The following is a 20,127-nucleotide window of genomic DNA, read 5'->3' as shown; positions in this document are numbered from 1 at the left end:
TCAGCTGCTTGTTAACAAAAAGACGTTCTCGGCATGCGTTCCATGCCCATATTAGCGAGATAATTTCCAGAGGGCCATATACTTGGCCACAGATTGCAGGCGATAGCGATGACGTTTGAGGGATCCGATTGCGATAGTGGGGAGGTATGTGTGCCGGATGATATGGGGTGTACGCCGCACCCGCCCCTCGATGGAGGTCTGGGTCTGGGTAACTTTACTGGTGGTCGATAGCCATAATGCCACAATTGATTGGCCCATCGCTGGGTGCCATAAATCGCCCAGTGCAAAGTTGAAAGAGATTTCTAATCGCCATTCGGGCGGATTTTACAATAAAGTCAAGCATATCTTATCGCCGAGCCCCTCGAGCGACAAGCTGATCCGAAGGGGGATAACACAGGAAAATCGGTAGTCAACTGGCTTACACGCTTGCGACTTACATTTATTAATATGTGTATTTTTCATATTTTATTCATACTTGCAATGCGCTTTACAAATGCACTTAGTTAGGATGGTGGTGAGGGATTATACATCGATAGCTGTTGCGCCGTAATGAAAATGCGGTTCTTATAAAGTGCTTAAAACAAAATCAGAACAATGGGTTCCAAAGGGGGGAATTTCGAGATTTACGACTGCTCTTGGCGCTCTGTTGCCAGCAGGAAGGCGTCTTTAACCTAGTGACTTATTTACGTAACAAAACTGTATTCCGGCACTGTAATCGCTTAGCAATGGAATCGAAAACGCTCGATTTGGTTCGTCCCTGGCTTTCGGGGTTTTCGAGTGGATTGTGCAGAAGTCTGGGATTGTAATGCTTCGATAAGGCATTGATTAATTTCGATTTACCATCTAAATATATAACCTAAAATCGTATTCAATTTTCTTCGGGTTCGCTCCCCTCTTGAGGTTCTAGCAATTTTGTTTCTTGTAGCGAAACGTGTGCGCGAATTCAACCCCATCTAAATCACAGGCTTCTAATATAAGAGAGATTTTAAAATTAAAATCGAATTTCGACCGAAAGTTGGCTTAGCTTACAACGAATTTAAAACAAGGTCATAAGGAAACCGATGAAGAACTAAAAACTAATTAAGTCAACTGGCCCTAAAGTTACAAATATAAAACAAGAAATTATTATAAGACCAGCATGAGTGTGGGTGACAGAGAGTATAATGGGGGCGATCTGGGGTGGCGGCTTGGGGCCTCTACTCCTGCTTGTGGGTCGGGATCTTGTGGTGCTTGGGGTGGCGATGGTGGTGCTGGTGGTGCTGATGCAGCTGGTGCGGATGGTGGTGGCCAGTCCGATGTCGGTGGTGGTTCGAGATCGGCTCCATCTGCTGTTCGCTGTTGCTCGCCGAGAACAGCAGCTCCTCCGCCTCGATCTCGGCCTCAGCCTGGGCGGACTCGGAGTCCGACTCCGGCTGCTGGTGGCTGTGGTTGTGGCTATGGTGGCGCCGGTGGTGCAGGTGGGTCCGACCTCGCTGCTGGCACTCGATGTCGCCGCTCTCGTCCAGCTGGTTGTCGATCGTGGGTGAGTTGGATGTGGTGGATTCGATGTACGCTCTGCTCTTGGGTGTGTTGTAGATGCTCTTCATGGAGTTGCTGCCGTTGAAGAGGATGTCTATCCTTGGTTTTCTGAAAAATGTAATGGTCGATTAGATGATTGAAAGAACTTTTTTTATCCAAGAAAAATTTTCTCATTTACAATTTAAAAATAATTAGCTTTTAAAATAATTATAATGTATAAAGTGACATATAATGCATTTATCTGGGTGTTTTGCTGCATTTTTAAGGCTGGACTTATGGCAGAAATCCTTTTTTAAATTTGAATATAAAAAATCATTTATAGAAATAAAACCATATAAAAAAGGGTTTATATTGATATGGAACGTCCCATACGTACGTATGTTCTTATCTACATTTGTAAGTGTAAGACGTAGAGAAACTCTACACATACCTTACTTCTACATGCACTGCTTTACAAAGGCAAAAACTGCTTTGAAGCCGTTATATAAATACAAATTTAAAAACACATAAAACAAAATAACAAAAATAATAGAATAAATATAACAGAAATAAAAACAAATAGTTTATTACCAAGATTTATAAATCCGAAAAAAAATTAAAAAAGTCAAATAATTTTATAAGTAATCATAAATCAATTGCCCCTTCTTAGCAATATTTTATAATAAACTTTATCAAAAAAGTACTAAGGGTTGTAATATCTAATAGATAAACTATTATAGTTTATAAGTTTATAGCTTATAATAGTTTATCTATTATAGTTTTTAATAGTTTATCTTGGTAAATTTTACAAGGTTTATATTACTATTTTAAAGTCCCTTTACTACATAAGATATTTTTGAAGAAAATTGAATTTACTTGCCAAACTTGTGCATAATATTTAAATGGAAATCGAATAATATTTCAATTATCAAGGCCACACTTACCTTGGCAATGTCCAACTCGCCAGATGAGACTTAAACGGTTCTGTTCGGTAAACGCTCCATGGGACTGCAATCTCTGCAAGAAACGCGTGGCCAAGGAAACCATTAAACTCTGCCAAAAAGATGTCGTAGGTCATGCAATGCAAATTGGAAATCGGGCAAATGAAGGGCATGCAAAATGGCACAAGACACAGAAAAGAACAACGTCAAACATTTCGGGCAGCAAAAAGCGCAAAAACCAAACAACAACGAAAGCCGAGCACTGCGCACAACGGTGCGTATGAGCAACTTGGATTAGTAGCACCTGAGCGGAATCTGCATCTGCGAGTACGTATCTTACCGATCCGGGGCTACAAGAAGCCAAGATATGAGTCAATCCTAAGCAGATCTCTCTTTGCTTACTTCCGCTCCACTTTGAGAGCCCCCAGAACCGAAACCCATGAGTTTCAAAATATACGGACGGAAGCATTTTGTAGGGAAAACGTGCAGGCTACGAATTGTAAATTGAAACTTAGATTCTGCTGACGGGGCTGCACAATCAGACGACTAGGTATTTTTTATGGATTACGTCTACCGGGTTTCGAACTCGGTCTGGAATTACATTGAAGTTACATTTTTTGTTGTATTTGCTTTCCACCTTTCCTCTGGTAAGCTCAATTTACGTCTGCCGGCTGGCCGGCCCCCAAATTTCCTGAGTAATGACCTTTTCGGGAATGTAAATAAAATGTAAATTCAAATCGCCGGCTAGGCGGGAAAGGGGCCTGTCGCTACCAAGATGGATGTGGGATGGATGAGATAGAGAGAGAGAGAGTGACTGATGGGGAGGCCGAGGCGGCTCCACTGCGTTCCCGGGGGCCAGTTAGTTGGACATGGCAAACAACACGCTTACCTGCCTGATCGCAACTGGGCGGCTCGAAGTAGAGGCCCGGCTTCAGCGGGTTCTCCTCGTCGTCGTGGACCTCGAGCACCAGGGTGCCCACCACGCTGGCGGTCAGCTGGGGCTGCGGGCGCAGCTGCTGGCGGTGCGCCTGCTCCTGGCGCTGCTGCTGCTCCCAGTAGGCCAGGGCGCACTTCACGTCGATCTCCACCCAGCCGGTGGAGGAGCTGCTCAGCATGACCGTGTTGCAGGTGCGCTTCTTGCGTTCTGCGGGAGTAAAAACAGCAAAATATATTAAAAAAATTTTTGAAAAATTCCTAAATTTTTAGTTTATGCTATGAAGCCAATATGTAAAAGCCAATATGTATGTATAAATACTTAAGTATTTTTAATAAAAAAAAGTGGTTGAGGTGCAGTGAAATCCGGATATAACCATTTAAAATACTTCCTTCGCGGATTTAGTTAATGTTATAAAGCAAAGTTGGGATTATAAATATTCTTTTAAGTGTAAGGTTTGTTTTTTAATAAAAAATACTATTTTATTAATTAATTAATTTCTAAAGCACAGTTTTTAAGCCGTTTGTTTTTTAACGTCTGCTCAATTTATATTACGTAAGAAGAAAAGTTGAAATGCAGAAAATTCGGGAAATAACTGAAATCAATAATTATGCCATTTATACAAATAAAATTAATAATAAACATAAATAAATTTGCTTATGAAGCAAAGCTGCCAAATTCGTGCAAATAACGCCATTCGGAATTAAATGTAAATAAATATTTTAAAGATTTGTATACATTAAAGTATCTTGATTTCATTTTTCTTCAAGTTTAAAACATTATTTATTTTCTTAAAAAAATAAAAAGTTATAGTTTTTAAGTATTGATAAAAACTGTATTATTTTCAAAAATGTTAATGGTTTTTGACATTGAGTGTTTAGAATGTGTTATTTCTAGGCTGCCAAATAAGTTACGTTGCACTTTCTTACTATTTTTAAAAAGGGGTTTGGGAGTCATCCTACCTAACTTACGTTTCTTCCTCTGCTGGAGGACAATGGAGACGGTGACTCGGACCTGGGGACCCACTGGGGGCTGCTCCGCACAATTGGAAATTGGCCTGCCCGGGGTTTCCGTGCTGGCCGGCTGAGCTGGAGCCTGCTGACCGGCACCTTGCTCGCGATTCTGGCCGGGATTGATCTTGTAGAGGCGGAGCAGGGCGCTGCTCAAGCGGTCGTCGCTGTTGGAGGTGAAGACGGTGCTGGAGAATTGGAGCGTCACATTGTTGCCCAACTGCCACTCCTCCGGTCTGGTGGTATCCCCATTGCAGAGGGGAAAGCCGGCCTTCTCCTTGGACACGCTGCCACTGGGATCGTTGGAGATGGCCTTGCGGACAGTCTTGACAATGTCGTTGAGTCTGGAATTACTTGGGGTATTAATGAGACTAATAAGACTTTGAGACTCATTTCAGATGATCTTAAATGTTCAATGTTCAATGGTAACTAAATTATTTATCTAAAAATACATAAAAAGCTAGGCCCAATGTACCCCCTGAGCTAATGGGTAACAAGAGGAGGCACCACTTCATGCCCCATCTCACAACTATTTCTATGCCCAAGTTGTCCCGCCTAGAAAATTTAGTTCAAGTGTTTATGTGAGGCTCACTTAATTGACATTAGAGCGCTGTCATCGTCGGACACACTTACAATGGGAAAAACCAACCCGTTCTCTATATGCGATTTGGCGAGAATTTATAACTTTGATTCAATTTAGTTGGATAACACTGGCGGAGAAGAAACTAGGTCTTATCGGCAGACTGGTTGCAAAAAATATTTGGGAATTCCCTCAGCCCATAGCGAGTAAACTATTTTCCATGAAACACAATCGCGTGATAGCCAGGGTTCACTGCTCTTTTTGGCCATAAAACCTTATTTCTGATACTAATTATGATTTATATTAGGCTTTTATCAATTGACTACGTTCTAAGATAATCCACCTACTTTGGACTGCTCGCCCTCGAAATCTGAGATTTCAAGTGTTCTTGAAAAACATAAAACATTTGTTCTTCGATTACGAGGCCAACAAATTGCTTGTAAAATTAAACCACTCATGTTGGTGGTTATTGGGTAAGGAATTTCTAAAAAATAGTTTGGTCATCTAGATTAAAGTTCTGGAGGGGAGCAGTCATCTGACTTAGCGGCTACTCAACTATTTGTCTTCCTTATTGAAGAAGGCTGGACAGCGAGACATCTGCGCTGATTAAATGCCTCCACATTATTCGCTCATTCGGGATATTTCCTAAACTTGATTATGAGCTAAGTGCGGATAGTGGAGCGAGTGACAGACCCGTGTCACTTAAGAACCCATTGAGATCGAGACAGAAAGCTGTCTGTGAGAGTGTCAGTACAGTAATACAGTGAAAAAAATCTAGCCATATATAGTGAAATATATTGAAAACCTTATAGGCAGTTTTGTTTCAACTTTATATCCAAAGTCTTATAAAAGGATGAACAACTTCAAAGAGATTTCTACAACAGACCACAATAGCTAGTTGGCTATAATTTAATCTGGTCACACTCACATGCCTCAAAGTTGGATAATTTTATCTGGCCTAATATAATATATTATATATGAAAACCATTATAAACAGCTTTGCTTCAACTTAAAGTCGAACGTTTTGTAAAATATGCCACATTTCTTGGACTTTTCTATAAGTGCACCATCATCATATCATCTGGAGAGCCGACAGACAGCAATAGTTAGTTAGCTATGATCTAATCTGGCCACACTCGCTCGCCGCAAAATTGGACAATTGTATGCGTCTGGATCGGTAATTGAGACGGCCTGACATTTCGCCTCTTATTTTCCCCTCACGAAATGCACAAAAAGATCAAGAAAATAACTGATTAATTGCTTTTGGGTTTTTGTGTGTGGCCCGCGGCGCAGTTTGTCTAGCCAAAAAATAATTATGAAACACGGTCGGTGCGCCCCGCCGACTTCCAGTTTTCGGTCTTTCTCAGCACCGAAACTGAACCAAGCCCATGGCTGATGATTGGCCTCTTGTTTATGTTTATGTTTACGCTGTGATCGCATCGATCGACTCGGGCTGAATCGAATCTGTCTGAGACCGTCTGGCTAACTGGCTAGCTGGGCTGGCCAAGGAATTTCAGAATGCGGAGTCGTCTGGAGTCGGCTGTGTGGCATGAACTTGAAAACTCGTTGAGTCGTGCCGTTTGTCTGGCGTTTGTCTAGACAGATTGTCCGCTGGTTGTTTGCTCGCTGCCTGTCTGCCGTCCTGCACCGAAAAAAATCACACGGAATCGAGGTCAGTCTGATCCGAATCGTACGGGAAGCGGATGGTACTTAAGGGTAAGTTTTATACTTGGACCTTTAAGAGTCTTGGAACGAACTTATTTTTTTTGAAAATTTTAGATTCTTTGGAAAACTTTTTTAATTTGGAGTTAATTAGGGTTTTGGATTTCAATTTTAGTTATAAGAAATATTATATTTAGATAATTTTTAGTTTTATAAAGATACCCTAAGATTAGAAATTAATAAATATGACTATATGTTGAGAGGTTCCAACTGGTAAATGTAGTAACTGGAGATCTATCTTAAATTTATATATTTATATATTTTAAAATGTAGTATTCAAAATCATATCTTTCAAATCATATGCGATAAGCCAAGAAAAACTGTGCTGGCATAAACACAATCATTTTTCTGTGTGCGCTGTGGATGCTACCGAGATACTCCGACTGCGGCAGATGCCATTTCAGTTCATGCGTGAGTCACGCATGCGCAGAGGCAGAGGCAGGGTTCGGGCTCGGGTTCGGGCTCCGTCTTGTGGGGCAGGTGCCCTGGGGGCCGCAGAGGAAATTTGCATTGGCCTCCATTTGCCCGGGGCAGACATCTCTGAATGCATCGCCTCAGTGTCTGCGTCTGCGGTTTGCAGTTTGTTGCCTTTGGCCACAGCAGTGGCAACAGCACGGCAATAGCAACAGCAACAGCAACAGTAGCAACAACGGCTAGACAGTGTCTCGCCGGCTGCACTTCATTATCATGCAACCAACAGTAATAGCAGCAGCAACAGCAACGGCCACAGCCACAGCCACAGCCACAGCAAAACTGCAGTCAGCCGAGGTGCACACGCCTACAATCCACAATTGCACCATTGCTGGGGGCAGACATGTCTGCTATCCCCGATATTACTCATACGTCATAAGTTTTTTGTTTCGTATTCGCCAGTGTGTGTATCTGTATCTGTATCTGTGTCTGCGCGGAGCAGAGCGGAGCGGAACTCTGCCAAAGCAATCAAATAAGATGAAACAATTTAGATATCAGCTGTTGGCCCCCACGAATGCCCGACCTGCATAGCAACGACCTACAAAAAGTTCATTACCGGAGACGGGGACTCAGACGGAGTCGGTGCCGGATAGCCAGATAGCTAGACATGGCCCAGACTGCGCCCAGACATGTGCCAGACATCCGCGGGCACACCGAGGGACACACAAAGATACAGCCGCAGATACAGATGCAGAGACAGAGGTCGCCGCCGGAATTCGTTGCAGCCTTTCAGTGTGTCCGCATTGTGCAGCGGCGTCGCGACAGTTGCACTACAGTATCTGATGGATACAACAGATACCATTGATGGATCTGGGCTGCCAGGCCCTCGTCACTTTGATCTACTTCACGTTGTGGAGAGTCGGAGAGTTGGTTGAAGGGCCTTTGAAGTCTTTATCTGGCATAGGATAATGTTTAATAATGTTTCAGATGCATTCCTGATTCGGGTTTACTCAGATACCTTTTAATGCCATTAAATGAATTTTATTAATATTATGACGCATTTTTGTTGTTCTTTTAATATTTTCAGGACCTTATCACTATAATACACTTGATATTGTCGAATTAAGCTATTTTAATATGTTATATAAGAATATTTATCTAACGGATACCTGAAATGTGGTATGGTAATTTTTAATTCGTAGATCAATTACTACTTATTATATTCAAAAGAGTTTTGTTTAATTTTTTAATACTGTGTTACGTTTAATACTTCTATTACGTTTACTCAAAGAAAATCGAAAAATATTTTTTGAATACCAAATGATATATTATCACGTATTCAATTAGCTAAATAATTACTCTGGGTAATCTCTAATCTCTGCAGCTCTTAGATAATAAAACAAACAAAAGACGCAATTCGCTGGCACGCTTTTCGTATATAGCTAAAATAATTTATTGATCATAAGTTTCGGTCTGCTAAGCGAGGCCATTACTTTTATAACTTTTCGTAAGAACGTCATGCATTAAGCGATGCATTCAATCAATAAATAAATATTAATCGAGAGCACATGTGGAAAATCCCTTGGGAAAATATTAATTTTCATAGCCTTTGCATGGGGGGAAATCGTGCTGAAGATAAACCGAATAAAGCGGAGCATGTACAATGTACTTTTGAATATATAACCGAAAAAGTACGGCGCTATAGATTTTTTTTTGGGTGCTTGGCCACAATGACGAGATGCACAAATGTTTTCAGCCTTGACTGAATTCGACCCGATTTGGACAAATCTCGCACTTAGCAAATATTTTGGCAATTTGGCAGCACAAAATTGTGTTTATACACAATGTATGGCCGAAACTGATTGGGCGTTTAATAGCAGAGTGCCCTGTTTTTGTGTACAAAATAGCAATTTTTTAAAATTTCTATTTAAACATAGTACTTTTTACTCTTTGCTTTCAATTTCTATTTGGGGAAAGAGGTTTCTATTTTGGGCACAGGTGTGACAGTGATTGACAGCGCGTGTACTCGACAATTTTGAGTTTCTTTTTTGGTACCTACCGCTGCGTGGCGATCTGCTGAAGATACTGAGTGTTGGAGGTCTGGGCGGCCGAGTCCCTCAGATTGGGATTGCTGCGTTCCTGGATGCTCAGGATCTGCTCCTCGGTCAGGTTGAAGCGGTTGAAGATGGTGCGGTTGAACGGGTTCACCACCTCGGACTGCACGCCCTCGATGAAGAAGGAGGGATCCAGGGGCACGGCTCTCGAGTCCCCAGCCATCAGGACCAGTGTCAGCACCAAAATGACCTCTCGAATGCGACCGCTTCCGCACTTTTCTCCACGCACAGCACTTGCCATTCTTATTTTATGTTCTTGTGTTTTTCACAGCAAAATGTTTATAATTCTCCTAACAGCAATCACTGGATTGTTTAGCGCAGAAGTTCTGTTTATTATTTGCACATTTTTCACTGCGTTTTTTATGCCAATTTAAATGTTATCTTTTCCTCTGCAGCTGGCTACCGGCTGGCGGACTTGTGTTATGTTTTAGCCGATTTTTGATTTTTGGCTTCTTGCTTCAGCTTCTCGATGTGTTCGCTCTAAGAACCAAGTATGAAGTGATTTGCGCGAGTCGGTTTTTTAGTCTTAAATAAGAAAAAATTTGGTTGTGCCGGGGCATATCTACTTTGTTATGGTCGTAAACGCTGCGTTGCTGTCGACACCGCAAGAAAACGCTGTAATTTTTGACTGCAAATCTTTCAGTGCTGCTTTGAAAATACATTTTTAATCGAAACATTCCTTGGCTATGCATTAGGTAGTTATTACATTGTATGAAAAATTTTTAAGTTATACTCTAATCCATAAAAATAACAGTTGGGTCATTTGCAATAAATATTTAATAATAAAATGTCTATCTGTAAGAATCTCTGAAATAAGAAATTTGCATAATGTTGTTAAACTTTCAATGAAAAAGCTATTTAAATGTTTACATATTGTTTTCTTTTTAATGAGGGCACTTCTTTCGAGCAAAAGTAAAATGATTTTCATTTTTATTTCATTTTTTAAAATAAAATTGATAAAAAATATATAAAATATCCACGATTGAAAAAACACAAAACCAATTTCTTTATTTTATACATTTTTGAAACCCAAGAAAATAAAACTTGTTTAACACCAAAGTTTGGCTTTTGCTGTACGCAGGTATACATTCATTTTTTAAAGAGTAAAATTAAGAAAATATAATTTCTTCAAATATTTTTTTTATTTGCATAAAGAACAAAGAACTAAAAATATATTTTGTGTCGATCATTTATTTGGTAAAAGCCAGTCCAAACCGCTTCGCCCTCGAACTGAGTTTGCAGTGTAGCGCTTGCAGACTTCGGCTGGGGGTTCGGCTGGCGCTCGGCAATGTGCCGGCCGACCAATCAATCTGCCGGCGCAACTCACGTCGTCATGGGCATAGTGCTTGGATGTAGCTGTATCTGTGCCTGTGTCTCCATCTGCATCTGTATCTGTATCTGCGGCTGTGCCTGCGCGCCCGAGATGCGGCTTATCTGTGGGCCTGAAAGTGATACTTCTGGTCTGGCCCTAACCCAGGTTTGTTTGGCGACTCCTTCGAGTGTCCGCTTGAGATACAACTATCTGATAGAATGTGGCCCTATCTTCGCACTTGGCACACTCCAAGCAAACCAAGCACTCGAAATTGGCAAACCAGCGCACAGATGAAATCTCTGTGTCAAACTTTTGGATGATTTTGCACCCATCCATGACGGAGAAATGTCCGAAAATACTCTGCCAAGGGTAGTTCCTAGTGTCATGTGCGTGGGAGATTAGATTAATTTGAAGTGATTTTCTCCAGGCGAACGCAAAACTAATATGATGCAATCAGATTGTTGTGATACGCCAGTTATGTCACTTATCGTTGGCTGTTTTTTTCGGTGATCGGCGCACAAAATCCAAGATGTCTTTGCGCTTGACTTTCGGTCGTCGTCGGGATTTGTGCGTGCGGATTAATCAACCGACAACGAGATAGGCCAGAAAGTGCGTAGTCCATCAATTGAAAGGTAGCCCATGAATTGGGCGGATATATCCTATTAGAGGTGCGTGCGGTGCCTGGCACGGCATTAACCCCAGAAAGCCCGTCCTTTTGGCGGTCTCTACGCCCCAGAAATACCAAAACACTTCTGACGCTATTCCGCATTATTCATTCCACTCGCATACGGAAATCCCAAGAGCCAGACTTCAAGGACGTTCTTGATTTATTTATTTATGTGCAGCATCTAAGCATCTACATCTTTCCCAGCACTTTGTCTGGAGCCAAAAATTGAATTTCAAAATGATTGTATAATTCGCAGCACTTTATAAAGTCTGGATTCGCCTCCGTCCCGCTGTCCATTCATGTGATGTGTCTACACACCGTTTAAGATCTGAATAGACTGGTGGGTGGCCGGCCGGCAGGGGGGATGTCCAGACGACGGGTGTTATGTAAAATTGCAATCGCATCAAATGCCCAGATTCATAATCTCGCTGGGGGATCAGGGGAATCAGGGGAATCGGGGGGATAAATAAAAACAAGATATATGTAGAACGCAATCAGCGCCTCTTGTCGCGAAGTTTATATAATAAGGTTTGTTTATTCGAGCGCTCTCGCATAGAATTTGCCCCACTTTGTGGACAATGTATGGATACGAAGGTATGTGGATGTCAACAACAACTGAAAAAAGAGCCAGACACGAAGATATATCTAGACAATTGGAATGCCACATGAGTCAAGACTTGGCTCTTTTTTGATTTTTCATTAACTTTTCAAGGCTGGCCGATCGCGTGGACCACCTAATTGCCTAACTTCTAAATGCATAGTTTCCAAATACTTCTGGTTTTCTTTTGATCTTGTGAGAGCATTCATTTCTGCTCGTCATTTCCCCGCGGCTATTTTTGAAAGCACTTTTCTGAATCTGACAAATCCGCACTATGTCTCACGCTCGTGCCAATTTGTGGGGCTTAATTTTAAACGGTATCCGGCAATTGCCGCCAATGAGCAACAATTCCGATCCCATCCAGCTGGGTAATGGGCACGTGAGGGCTCTAAAGACCAGTAGCACCAGGAGCACAAGTAGCACCACCGGCACCACTATCGCCACTTTATGGCCAACACCTGTGTGAAAAACATATGTCAACTTTTAGTTTGATAGGCTATTGCCTGTGAAGTGAATTTCTGAATCGTTACAAGTGCCCGAGCTCTTTTCTACACTTAATCGATCGCAGCAGTCCAAAATAATTGCGCACAATAAACTGATATGGAGGCGTTCTGACGCCTAACTCCCGGCGGGTTAACGTGATACACTCTGGTGAAATATCACGTGGTCACCAATGGAGATGCGAAGACTTCTAAACCCACTATATTTCAATACAGCTAACAGTATAGGTAGAATTCTGGAGAAGAAACTAATGATGGATCTGTCATTTTACCAATTTAAAAACTATACATAAAAAGTAGCACTTCATCTTCAAGAATAGTTGTTAAAAAGGCCTAATTTCCACTATAAGTAGAGTATACCCTTATCAAAAGCCTTTTGAAGTTGATTTTATTATTGCCAGTTCTTAGCCAGATTTTATCGCCATGTCGTAGTACAACTGCCGACTCAGCAATTTTACACAATATATAACCAGAGATTAAATATAGGCTAATTGGGGTTGTCGGAATTCTTCGAGTTAAACAAGCATCCATTAAATACGTTTTATGCTACTATTGGAATGGCAACTATTGGCCTATCGGTTTGTTTTGACTTTTTGGGGATTTATAGTTCTATGGCTCCAACATAAACATTATTGAGCAGTCATAGCTCAACTAATGAAACTATAAATACTTCTAGGGCGGTGCGAGATTTGACCTTCGCGATTGCTAAGAAAGGGTGTGGTTTCCCTGAAATTAGGTAATAACTAAAATTTTGGCATTGCAATTTAATTAGATGCATTTCCCGGTGGGTACATTAAATATGCATGCACCGAAGCGAAATTACTTAACCATCAACACGTAGTTAACTTAATTATCCCTCACTTCTGATTCGAGCGATTTAAGGGGACCAAGTCATCTGCATTACACAATCCACACAACTGAAGAGAGCACTGAACAAAAAAACAAAGATTTAAATAAATATGAAGTGAAAAACTATTTGGATTGTATGTAGGGTTATTGCTTTGTATACTCTTATTTGTACCCACTTTGTTACAATTTTTATTTCTAAATTGTTATGGAAAATTACCTGTTCTGTGGCAGATACAAAATTAATATTAAATGATTTATATACATAATGAGTTCCAAACATTCCAGTCCCAGCAATCTCTTCTGAGAGGTTAAAGATACATGCTTATCTTAAATGCCTAAGGGATAAATAGAAAATAATAGTTTGTTTTTGTGCAGAACAACATGAAGATTTAAGTATTTAGGTTACTGTTTTACTTAAACCTCATCGTAAATAATATTGATTTTTCATTGGGACTAAAAGGTACATATATCTTCTATCTTGTAATCTAATTTATCTATTTAACCTATTTAATTTTATATATTTTTATATATTTTTCCTTTAGGCCTCCTAATTGGTATTTTTCCCAGTCTATAAAGAAACGATTGAGAGAACCCTCACTGGGCAGGGGAGCGACAGCCTGCGGTAAGGTCCGGTGGGCTGGTGCACGTCTATTAAAAACACTCGATGCTCCGCAGCCGGCGAACCAGACGTGTCAAGTCAGCACCGGCTCAGGCCCGAACCAGGAGGAAGAAGTGTTCCCAGAGCCCGTCTGTAGAGCCCAGACATGTAGCATGGTTAGTTCGATGGTGGCTGGAGGAGCGGGCACCGAGGGTGCCACCATCTCTCTGGATCTTGGCCACCGGCTTTTGGCCATGGTTGGCGACGGCGACGGCGACTGGTGCCGAGTGGCGAGCACCGAGCACCGATTGCCGGGTTGCCGGTGCAACCGCCGAGTGCAGTTGTCGTTATTGTTGGCTCGGATTGCATGTGGAATGCAAAGACCAGAAGCCAATTTGTTATTGTGTTGTTTTCTGCCCTCCGGGCCGGTGCTACCGTTTATTTCCAGCCGCTTCTTCTGCTGCTGTTTCGGCCATACCCTGCCTTTCTGCTTGGGGAATGCCTCGTATATCCACAGGTATAATCTTCATTGGAATCCTTAAATTGCAATATATCTTTTAAGCATGATTAGAGATAAGGAATAATAAACTTTCAATGCCTATAGACTTTGAATCTTCTTTGAATAGGTATGGGCACAGGGCCCCCTATCAAGATTGCTTATAGTTGGATCAGCCTTTAATCAGCTTAACAAGTTTCATGTACTTTTGAAATTGTCATAAGTGCCAGATAAGGGTGTTTGGCATTCTCTATGAAAATAGTGCCCCCAGGCCTGATTGTTATTAATTTTTGCGCATTTTCATTTTCGGTTTTTAAGACTTTCGCGTGCCGTCGTTTGGCTTCTGCTGGTGTTTTGTTTGGGCCCAGCCCCTTCCAGCCAGATCCAGATCTCGGCAGACGAAGATGCAGACCGAGACCGAGACCGAGACTCCGAGACTCCGAGACTCCCAGAGCCAGACAGCCCGTCGCAGCGACTGCGGCTGGAGGTGCTGCACAGGGAAAAACATTCAGCTCAGCTGAGGATCGGTTGAGCACATCGGTGTAGCGCACATCGACTTTATTTCGGAGGACTTTAAAGGGGTCTTTAAATGATCATTTGAGAACATAGTAAAGCAGTTATCTTGTTTATCATTATGGCAAAGTAAGGTAAAGTTGTAAAGCCAAGTCTTTTTAAGCTACGTTTTTATAGACGTCGGTCTATATTTGAAATAATTTTTAAGATCCGTTTTGCCCTGAATCCTTACCTTTACCTTAAGTAAAGTTTTTTTTTAAAGAAACAAGTATAGCTCGTGAGAAATAGTAAGAATATTAAATCTTAAAATATTAGTTTTCATATAATTTAACGCATAGTTATTATAATATAATTATTTTTAGTAAAACAAATTAAAAGGTTGAATATTAATCCTTATTTTCATGTCAGGCCTAAGGTAAGTACTTGAGAAACTAACAAATAACCTTAAACTTGTATATTAAAAAAGGGGGATAAAAAGAGTTCTTGAAGTGTTTAAAAATAATATTTAAATCTACATATGTAAAACATTCACGATCGTAGCATATCTGATTTTCGACGGTGTGGTGATGCTTTATAAGCAGGAGCATTTTAGCAGCCGCATCTTGTTGATTGTCAAAATTGACAATGAATGCGTTCGCCGGAGGAAGGAGGAGGAGGAGGAGGAGGATTGGGCGCAGAGGGGCAGTCGGAGAGGAGTTGGAGGCTGACCCAGCCCAGCCCAACCGATCCCATCCCAGCCAGGCAGCCAGCCAGCCATCCAGCCAGCCGGAGACAAGTGCATGTCTGCAGTTTGTCTGGAGGCCGTGGCAGACACGTCGGAGCTGCCGGCGATGTCGATGTTGGTCCTTAAGTGATGCAGATGCGCTGCCGTTGTGCATCCAAATATGGACCATGGGCTCATGTGAGGCGATGTGATGGTCGCCTCGGCAGCGGAGCAGGTGAACCGACCCGTCGGATGGCTGGCTGGCTGGCTGGCTGGATGGATAGTAGTGGCTGCTGCAGTTTCACACTTGTGCTGCGCTGCGGCAAGTTATTTAAATGATATGCACATGCAGTGCTCCTCCGCCGCGTCGCCTTGTCTGGTAGCTGTAAACTGAGACTTTGACTGATTCTCCGTCGTCTGCGATTTTGACTGGGCCCAGGCCCTCCACCTCTGCCCCTGCCACTGTCACTGCAATTATGAGCGTCTGGCCGTCTGGCATTTTACAATATTTTTAATTATCGCGCTTTTTTTCTAAGCACAGATAAGCATCGGAACGGCTGGAGCTGCTCTTTTGCCACTCCTGGCACTCCCGGCACTCCTGGCACTTTTCGAATTTCAATTTGAGGCTTCGCAGGCAGGCCGAATTGTCGCCGATGTTAATTGCCTCTGGTCAGCAGCATACCAGGCATCTTGATGACTAAGCGAGGAGCAGGTCTCGGAGCCCCTTGGAGCCTCCTGGGCTCCCGGCTGTCTGCTGTCTGCTGTCTGCCTTCTGGCCGTCTGACCATCGCAGGCCGTAAATTAATGCAGATTCGAGCCGGAGCTGCCCCATGGCCATGGCCCAGCTCGGGCCCAAAAGTGGCTTCAGCAATCTCGTGGCCATGGCCAGGTAGTAAAAGTGAAAAATAACTCCCGGGCAAGTGCTGGCAGTCGTCATTTGGTCTATTGATTAGGCACCTGTCGTCGGCCTTAAAGGAGCTGCCCATTCAGACGGAGGCAAAGCTAGTAAGTTCTCTTCCAACAGAGATGTCAGGGAATAAAAGGTTTAACTCTTTTTCAATGGGCTAAAAGCTAAAACAGAATTATTTCTGACTAGCTAAGAAGATGTAGAATGCAAGGGCCAAGCAAAAGAAATTTTCTAAAGTAACTAACAACTACAATCGCATTCTTTTTTTCAAAATATTAAATAAATAAATGGGGTTTTGACTAAATTAAGGTCGTCGAAATGTTGGTAAAGGACATTATTTTTTAGAATTGGATTCAAATATTATTTTAATTTATTTTCAATTAAGCTACAAAGAATATAGAAAGATAATAAGTAGTTTTAGGTATTTATTTCAGTAGATGAGGGTTTTAATGATCACCTAAGATAAATATTATTTATAAATAAATATATTTTTTCAGGTATGCTTTGGTAACTAAATAGTTCTATATTTCCTATAAAAACTATTCCATTTTTTTCGATTCTTCAGGCTGCAAACTAGCTGAGGCTACAGCACTGTCCCTGAGTGGTGCGTTCTCCGATGCTCAAGCACTGCCAAGGTAATCAAATAAATGAAGATGCAACCTGACCATAAATGGCGCAAATACCACTCATACCCCTGCATTCCCCACTGGCTACGTGCAGCTCCTGCCCGATGCCAGTACTTATTTAAGTGGGTATACCTACGCAGCTATATCGGCTTTGGGTTCCAGCTTATTTATAGGACAGGAGCGACGCGTGCCGGCACGCCAGGATGCCTCGGACGACTTGGGGACCAGACCACGTGGCGGCCATTGGGCTCCCATTGTGGAATAGGATGCATAAATGAATGAAATGGCGTTTATGGTAATTCGCAGCGACCAAGTTTGTGCCTCAGTTCAGTTTGGCAAACTATGCTAATGAGACCGTGGATGTCTGGAGCTCCAAAAGCGGATTTCTTGTTGCCAGGAGTATGACGAAAATGAGGAAGCATTCCGCTCTATTTAAGGGGTCGTTCGCAGAACTGCTGCACACGGACTTTTTCCTATTTTTATTCGAGGCTGAAAGTCTGCGAAAGCTATTTATACAATTTATCAGAATTTATGATAGCCTCGTATTTTTTATGAACTATTTTGGTTTTGTGCTCCATTGTGCCATGATGATAAAACTTTTTACCATCGTCTTGCGTCGCGACAATGTAAGTTAGTCGTTGGCAAACAAAAAACGAGTAAGCATGTTATCATGTTCTACCTAAAGAAAAATCAATCAATAAAGCATGTTGGAAGAACTTAAAACATATTTAAATCTAATCACAATTGTTAAATGTAACTTATAAAAAAAGTAGAATATAATATATATATATATATATTATAAATTAAAAGCTGAAGTGTAAGTTCCAATAGTAAGCAGAAACATTTTTTATAAAGTTAATTTTTAAATTAAATAAATAACTCTTTTTGCTTTATTTGTCAGGAGAGTTCACCAATTCATTTCTTATACATTTACAATTTATGATTTAAATTTAATAAAAGAAGATAAAAACATCTACATGCGAAATAAATTAGTGATTTTACACTGACTTGCTTTTGGTTTCAGCTGAAAAGTATGCAGCACTTGCAAGGTTCTCAGAAATAATATAACTTATTTTCCACACACACAATCTGCACTGGCTGAGCTGTCACAAATTCCCAATAACAATATAAATTATTTAACTTACAACCATTCTACACTAATAAAATCAGGATGTGCGAAGTAGTCCTCCCGTGCGAATACAATCCGAACGCCTGTCCACGTCCTTCGCCAGAGAAAAGCCGACTTTTCACGATCCTGCTCCTTTACTGCTGGCAGCGGGAGTACGATGAGCGACCCTATCGAGAATTCCAGTTTAACCGCCTTCAGTTCGAGGAGCGGATCGGCCGGAAGTATCACTGCATCCGCGACTTCCGGACCATAGTTAACTATCTTCTGCGGCGGCCCCAATTGGGCGTTAAAATCTCCAGCCTGAACGTCAGCAACTGGGATGCCGGTCTGCTGAAGGACTTCTCCCGATCCCTGATCCCAGTTTGGTATATTGACCTCAATCTGATGCACTTTCCCCACGAGTTCTTTGTGATGCTGCGTCTCAATGCGAGTAAGATGAATGTCAGCCAGTTGAGCTTGGAAGGTAAGAGCTGGTGGGATTTAACCCCAAAAATTGTTTAGTTTAATATACAAAGACAAAATACAAAATTAAGAACTTTCCAATTTAAGAAAAAGGAAATTCACATATATATAGAAAAATGTGTTAGATTTCTAAAATTTTAAAAATATTTTTAGAAGCTATGTAATTTTATTTTATTTAAAAAAAGCATTAACTTTCCTTTTTATTTAGAAATATTGTAAATGAAATCAAACAAGTGTTTAACTAACTGATACAAGTTTTTTTTTTTTTTTTGGTAAAGTAAGTACATTTTCCCATACAGTTTGACATCAGTTTTAAATCGATGGAATCGATTGCCATGTCTTCTTTAGTCCCTTAAAATATAATTTTGAAATAAAGATTGATTTTATGTCTGATGTCCAGGCACGCCCCTCACCGACGACGATGTGCGTATCCTGCGGGAGTTCCTCCTGGTCAGCAGGACCCTGCGCCGGCTCAACGTGTCCCGCTGCAGCCTGACCCAGTACAACTTTGCCCTGATCGCGGACGGGGTGCACAAGTCGCTGGGCGTGCGCACCCTGAAAGCCGCAAGGATCCTGGGGAATAGTCTCAGCCTGGACACGGAGAAGATCGCCTCCGTGCTGGGCTCGCTGCTGATGCAGAACACCCTGTGGAGTCTGTCCTTGGAGCACTGCGAGCTGACCGCCCAGGACATGATTCCCATTGCCGAATACCTGGCCCTGCCCACTTCGGTATTCCGTCGCCTTCGCATCGCCTGCAACAAGATCGGCTCGGATGGGGCCTTCTTCCTGCTGCGCGGCATGTCCATGGGTGGGCTCCTGGAACTCCTGGACATTAGCTACTGCTCCATTGGCACCCACGGTGGCGAGTGGGTGGCCAAGTACCTGACCTCGTGCCGCCAGCTGCGGACCCTGAACTTGAACTACAACGAAATGGAATCCGAGGCGGTGAACCTTATCCTCCTGGCCATGAAAAAGCGCTGCAAGCTGGATAGCCTGACCTTGTTTGGCAACCAGTTTGACTCGCGTACCGCCATGATAGTGCGTCGATTGCTGGACGCCGAGGTGGTGCTGCACTCGGAGCTGGACATCAGTTACACCTACGACGAGGCTCTGCAGGACTACAGGGTGGTGCCTTGGAGATAGAACCCTGAAAAGAAGTTGTTAACTATGGTTGCCTATGCATAAATAAATTTAAAACTCTGCTATTCGGCATAAATATATTGTAATTACTTTATGTTTATGTTCAGATAAGATAAGAGTCGTATGAAAAATGTTTTTTTGTGACATAAAATGTATTTAATATTTATTTTTTATAATGTTAATATTTATTATCCTTTAATTTATATTATCTTAGTATCTTATAATATCAAAGTATCCTAAAAATACTTACCTGAAATGTTGACCTTCATTCCGAAAGTTCTCAACAGATGGCGCTGGAAGGGCAGTGTTGAAAATTGCCTACTTTCAGGGGAAACTAACTGAAATTTGAAAATGGATTTGAAAATCGGTGGGGAGCGTCAGCTGATTTCCGCGGAGTGCTCTCTCTGGAAAATGGCGC

General features: G+C 41.9%; 2 protein-coding genes across 6 annotated transcripts; one reads left to right on the top strand and one right to left on the bottom strand.

Moving 5' to 3' along the window:
- Nucleotides 1-423: 423 nt before the first annotated feature.
- On the bottom strand, nt 424-9,689 carry LOC108036648 (protein anachronism). 5 transcript variants are annotated; one of them, XM_017112923.3, is made up of 5 exons: nt 9,155-9,689; nt 4,335-4,735; nt 3,328-3,582; nt 2,442-2,514; nt 424-1,626 (listed from the first exon to the last, which is right to left on the bottom strand). In XM_017112923.3, exons 1-5 carry the CDS (start codon nt 9,448-9,450, stop codon nt 1,197-1,199), a joined length of 1,455 nt encoding a protein of 484 aa, XP_016968412.1. In that variant the 5' UTR covers nt 9,451-9,689; the 3' UTR covers nt 424-1,196. The 5 variants fall into 5 exon arrangements, with proteins under 5 accessions (XP_016968412.1, XP_016968414.1, XP_016968413.1 ...); XM_017112925.3 differs by having other exon boundaries at nt 4,344-4,735; XM_017112924.3 differs by having other exon boundaries at nt 4,335-4,726.
- Nucleotides 9,690-18,048: 8,359 nt separating this feature from the next.
- LOC108036280 (leucine-rich repeat-containing protein 34) lies at nt 18,049-19,797 on the top strand. The gene is made up of 2 exons (XM_017112291.3): nt 18,049-18,570; nt 18,970-19,797. The coding sequence occupies exons 1-2, from the start codon at nt 18,150-18,152 to the stop codon at nt 19,710-19,712; spliced, it is 1,164 nt and encodes a 387-aa protein (XP_016967780.1). The 5' UTR covers nt 18,049-18,149; the 3' UTR covers nt 19,713-19,797.
- Nucleotides 19,798-20,127: the final 330 nt, after the last annotated feature.

The sequence above is a fragment of the Drosophila biarmipes genome, chromosome 2R (assembly GCF_025231255.1).
Source record: "Drosophila biarmipes strain raj3 chromosome 2R, RU_DBia_V1.1, whole genome shotgun sequence".
Classification (NCBI taxonomy): domain Eukaryota; kingdom Metazoa; phylum Arthropoda; class Insecta; order Diptera; family Drosophilidae; genus Drosophila; species Drosophila biarmipes.
This window is presented reverse-complemented; position numbering and strand designations above follow the sequence as displayed.